The sequence below is a fragment of the Rhinopithecus bieti genome, unplaced genomic scaffold (assembly GCF_001698545.2).
Source record: "Rhinopithecus bieti isolate Rb0 unplaced genomic scaffold, ASM169854v2 scaffold_38878, whole genome shotgun sequence".
NCBI lineage: Eukaryota > Metazoa > Chordata > Mammalia > Primates > Cercopithecidae > Rhinopithecus > Rhinopithecus bieti.
In genome coordinates this window covers 5,228-10,973 of record NW_016816084.1, presented here as the reverse complement: position 1 = coordinate 10,973, position 5,746 = coordinate 5,228, and the positions used below count along the sequence as shown (strand labels likewise).

The 5,746-nt window shown below is 37.0% G+C and overlaps 1 protein-coding gene across 1 annotated transcript; it reads right to left on the bottom strand.

The window, feature by feature from the left end:
* Positions 1-939: 939 nt before the first annotated feature.
* Positions 940-2,007, bottom strand: LOC108516731 (uncharacterized protein C14orf119-like). Its single transcript, XM_017854327.1, has one exon. It carries the CDS (start codon positions 1,911-1,913, stop codon positions 1,497-1,499), a length of 417 nt encoding a protein of 138 aa, XP_017709816.1. The 5' UTR covers positions 1,914-2,007; the 3' UTR covers positions 940-1,496.
* Between the last annotated feature and the right edge of the window lie 3,739 nt (positions 2,008-5,746).

Below are 5,746 nucleotides of genomic sequence, written 5' to 3'. Positions count from 1 at the left end.
AAAAAAAAAAAAAAACACACACACACACAAAAGGTAATGCCCCTTTATCTACTAAGCCTAGGCATTATTCCAAGCCAAATATTACGTTCTGTGTTCCTAGGTTGCTGGTTACTTCGGACCATAATCCCTCCATGACCCACCTAAGGCTGTCCATGGGACTCTGCCTAATGCTGCTAATCTTTGTGGGTGTACTGGGAACCACAGCCTACCAGAAAAGAGCCACTCTTCCTGTAAGACCATCTGCCTCTTACCATTCACCAGAGCTCCATGGCACCAGGGTCCCAGTTAGAGGAATAAGGGAGGTGTGATGTTGCCCAGAACATGACAGGGGGTAAGGAAGAGAATCATTTCTTGGGAGACAACTGGATGGAAAATCTATTGTGTATACTTAAGTTCTACTTTCTTTGGACTGCCTTTCCCTGGATATCAATTTTATATAGCCTGGCAAAGAAAAAAAGGGTGAAGTTTTACAGTTCTAAAGATCCATTCTTTATTTTGGTACAAAAATAAACTGTTCAACCTGTAAATTGTCACCTGTTTTAATATTGTTATGAAGCAAACTTACAGAATAGGAACACCTGCTACCAGTTCCAAGAGTATCACATGCATATGCCTCAGAAAAAGGCCAGGTATGATGGTTCATGCCTGTAATCCCAGCATTTTGGGAAGCCAAGGTGAGAATGGATTGCTTGAGGCCACCAATTCAAGACCAGACTAGAAAACGTAGCAAGACCCCCATATCTACAAAATAATTTAAAAATATTGTGGTGCGTGGCTGTAGTCCTAAATACTCAGGAGACTGAGGCAGAGATTACTTGAGCCTAGAATTTGAGGTTACAGCGATCTCACACTCACTGATGATCATGCCACCGCACTCCAAACTTGAGTGACAACTCATCTCTTAAAAAAAAAAAAAAAAAGGTCATTGTGATTTGGATTCAGTGTGGAGAAGGAAGCAACTAATTATCTCCCTCTCCTGATTTTTCATAGTTTTATTAAATCATCACTGGGAAAACTAACGGTTTGGGTATCATACAATTACACTAGAATCTGATAGGAGTGGTAAAACCAGCCAATGGAATCCAGGTAAATTTTAAAAATGCCACCTTTTATTGTCATGTCTTATTTCTGGGGAAGGAGGGTTCTACTTTACACACTTCATGAGCCAGCAGTGGGCCTGAGTTATAATGTGTAGGTTCCTTTTGGTTATAGCTACAGAAGAAGCCATCAAATTCTTGAGGATTTGACATCTCTTAGAAAGAAGCAAACTAGTAGACTGATAAGCGGGATTGCTTAGATTGATAATATTTACAAATAGGAGTCCAGTTGACATGCTATTACTGTTGAAATAACCATGCCTATACTGGTCAGTGAGTTCAGTCAGCTGGTCCGAATACCAGTTCCAGAGCTTTAGATGACACATTTGAATTATCATTGTAGAGAGTCATGGCCTTGGCTCCATCAGCTATGGTTATCTTCTTTGGTCTGAATGCCTATCAGTCCTTACCAGCTGTAGCAGCCACTGCTTGGTAAAACTGCCACGAAGTCTGGCTGAACTCCAGCTGTCTGACAAATTCATTGCACTCCTGCTCAGCCCAGCCTCGAAGCCACTGATCCCAAAGATGTAGCTGGCACTCAAAGATAGAAGGTGGTCGGTCTGCCCCAGACACACTAAGCTGCTCCAGACTATCCAGCAGTGGCTGTAATTTTTCTGGCACTGCCTTAGCTACCAGGTCCTCTAGGAAACGTTCACGCTGGAGACCTGACCAATTGGCAAACCAGTGAAGAATACACTTCATCTCCTGGGAGGTGATGTAAGACATCGGAGGAGGGGAAGGGTTAGTATTGTGTGGTACTGAGGGTAAGAGACATGGGAAGGATAGCGGCATTGAAGAGGATGACTCCAGTGGCATCCTCCCCTTTTCTCTTGGAGGGCACCCGAAGATTGTCAGGAGTCCTTAGACTCCAACTACCGCTGCAGCTTCCAAATTTCCTGAAAACCCTAAGCTGAGCATACATTTTTAAAAGTATAGAGTTCTTAATAGCCTGAGCTCTGATAAAATTATAAATATGTATGGGATGATATGTAGTAGAATCATGTCTATAATTTACTTATCTCCAATTCTTACATTTTTAAAATAAATAGTAATGACAAGTTGGAATAATCTAAAGTATCCAGAGAACCTTATAAATGTATCATTTCTTCAGAGCCATGAGTTGGTAATTTATGACCTACAGGCCAAATCCATTCAGCTGCCTAATGCCTCATTCATTTACAAATTGTTTATGGACGCTTAGGTACCACACGGGCAGAACTGGGTAATTGTGGCAGAGATTGTTACATGCCGAGCAAAACCTAAGACATTTACCACTTTACTCACACCCTCCATATCTCACCTCTTCCCTATTTTACATCTAGAATGGATGTCCACTAGGCTTAGTCAGTGTGGGTAAAGGGAGAGTTTTTTTAATTTGAAAGGTTAAACAAATACCTGGAAAAAAATGATTGCTAGTATGAGTGATGATGATGGAAGATAAAGCCCTCTGCATTCTGCAATTGGCAAGTGCAGACCCTAGCATATCAGCACCTACCTGCTAATTTTAAAGTTAAGGTTACCAATTGGTGATATATGCAATGCTGTTAGCTGTTGATAAATGTGAATTTAAAACAAACAAAGAAGGGTTACTAGATATTTGATAAAATCTTAGAATATAAAAAGAAACCAAAAGTAAACAAAAGCGAAAAACTGACCTGGAACGACATAAAATAATTCAGAGAATGGAAATGATAATTTTTCCTTCTAGGTAGTGGATTAGCATGCATCAGATTATTGCTTCCATGAAAATAACTAGAAAAGCCAGATCACTTTTAAAAAAATCTATTTAAAGATATTGAAGAGTGGCCAAATTAATGATAACCAGAGGGGTCAAAATTCTAGAGAAAGGAGAACTGCTAAGATGTAACCTGATATTCCGCAGCAGATTTTTCTGTGGGAGCATTTGCTAATTTGGGACAAGAGGCTGCAAATTCAGATTAATAATATGTGGCTGATTTTCCTCCAATGCATTTGGCAAATCTGAAGCTGCATAAACAGAGAATGTCAGGGAGGTGTGAAGGTGATTGATACCAGTTAAGTTGTTACCGATCACATCAAAAACTCATTAGATAATGCCACAAACTGTAGGTTTAAAAATGATACAAATATATAACTTGAAAATAAAGAAATAGGGATTATAAACATTAAAACCAAAAACAATTAAAATGGCTATTATGGAAAATAGAAAATAGTTCAGAATTTACTGACAACTGATATAGATAGATCTTCATATCAAAATTGGTGTACTATAACTAAAATAACACTTATGGGAAAATACATACCATAAAATTCGCCTAGAAAAACAAAGAAAGATGGAAAAGTAATGATTTTGGCATTTTACTGAATCAATCAGAAAAAGAGCAGAATAAATTCCCCCCAAAATATTGAAAAAAGGAAGTAACAAATATACAAATCAATATTATAGAAATGGAGAACATACATGTATATCAAAATATTTTCTTTTGAAGCAGAAAAAATCCTAGTAATATTGAATAAGAAAAAGGAAAAGGCAAAATATTTAATGTTAATAGTGAAAAGTAGAGTCTAAACAAACGCATTAGAAAGGGAACACTATAAACAACTTTACGCTATAAAACTGAAACATATTAACAAGATAATTTTTTACCAAAAATAATACAAAGTTCAATAAATATAATAGAAAACTTTAATAGACATACTTATTAAAAATTAAAGAAGTTAAAATTTAACTCACGCAAAAAATTATGAGGCTGTTTTCATAAGTGGTTTGTTCCAAATCTTCAAGAAAGCAATAATCCACATAATACATGCTAGAGACAAAAAAAATAAGGACGTGTTCCCAATTCGATTTATATGGCTCTTGGATCTTTGAAGCCTAAATTGCCTTAGAGTAGAAAATAGTGATCATTTATAAACTTAAATGTAAAATCTTAATGCAGTTTTATTGAACAATTGAATATAATTGTTCATAATAGTCCCTTATAATTATTTTGATTTCTGAGGTGTCTACTGCATTTTTTTCACTTTCATTTTAAATTTTACTTACTTCAGTCTTCTATCTTTTTCTCTTAGACTAGCTAGGGGTTTATCCATTTTGTTTTTTCAAAACAACAGCTCATTGTATTGATTCTATCAATAATTTTTCTATTCTATTCTGTATTTGATTTATTTCTGTTCTGGATTTTCTTTTTCTCTTTCTTTTTTTTTTTTGAGATGGAGTCTCACTCTGTTGCCCAGGCTGGAGTCCAGTGGCACGATTTTGGCTCACTGCAAGCTCCGCCTTCCGGGTTTACACCATTCTCCTGCCTCAGCCTCCTGAGTACCTGGGACTACAGGCACCCACCACCACACCGGGCTAATTTTTTGTATTTTTAGTAGAGACAGGGTTTCACCATGTTAGCCAGGATGGTCTCGAACTCCTGACCTCATGATCTGGCTGCCTCAGCCTCCCAAAGTACTGGGATTGCAGGCATAAGCCACCACGCCCGGCCCTGTTCTGTTTTTGATTATTTCCTTTGTTCTGGTAATTTTGTATTCAGTTTATTCTTCTTTTTTCTGGTTTTGAGCTGTAATGTTACTATTCATAACTATCTATGTCTGGGAGGTAGATATTTTTATTATCATACCTAATTTACAAATAAGGAAAATGAGACATATAGCTTATAATCAAAATCATACAACTAATTAGTAGAAGAACCAGGATTTAAACTGGGTCAGTCTTGTTTCAGAGTTCAGGATCTTAAGCACTATACCACTCTTGTTTCGTGCTATTTATCATTGTCTCTTAGACTTAACTCTTTTGATTCTAATTCCACACTTATACAGCATTTTTCTGATTAATATTATCTTCACATTTAGATATGCCCATGCTCTCATTAAGCCAAACTGAATTCTTTTCAATCATATGGCAACTCTACTCTGCCTTTGAAGATACACATCTTTTTCTTAGTTTTATGTAATGTGAATTTGTTCTTGAATAATGGCTCAACTCTCAGAGTACCATAGACATTGACTTCCTGAGAGTGGAAAGCATAGGGTCAGATCCTGAATGTGGTGAGTTATCAAGTAATGAGGCCTCTTGGTAATCAGCCAGAGCACTGCTCCCAGTAGCTTGCTCATGACACATGGCCTTCTATCCAGGCTTCAGAAACATCACCACTGATGGGTCTCTAAGGGCAGCCAGCCCACTAGCCATTTAGTTCTGTTGGCTACAATTCAGCTTTTCTAGGCTAGACAGAAGCAAGCGTTGCAAAGCAGGAGGGTCAGCTGAAGCAAGGCTTTGGAAATCCATGTAAACTGAAAAAACAATGATTCTCTGAAGGCTTAAAAAATGGATATGTTACAAAAGTTATCTCAAAATGAATAATAGACCTAAATGTAAAGTGAACAACTATCAGTATCCTGGAAAATAATATAGGAGAAAACTTAGATAACATTGAGTATGGCAATGACCTCTTAGAGGTAACACCAAAGGCAGAATTCATGAAAGAAATAAGAGGCTGGACTTCACTAAGATGAACAACGTCTGCTATGACAAAGACACTGTCAAGAGAATGAAAAGACAAGCTACAGACTAGGATAAAAAATATGCAAAAGATACATCTGATAAATGACTATTATTTAAAATATTCAAAGAACTCTTAAAATTCAGCCAAAAGAACAATCTGATT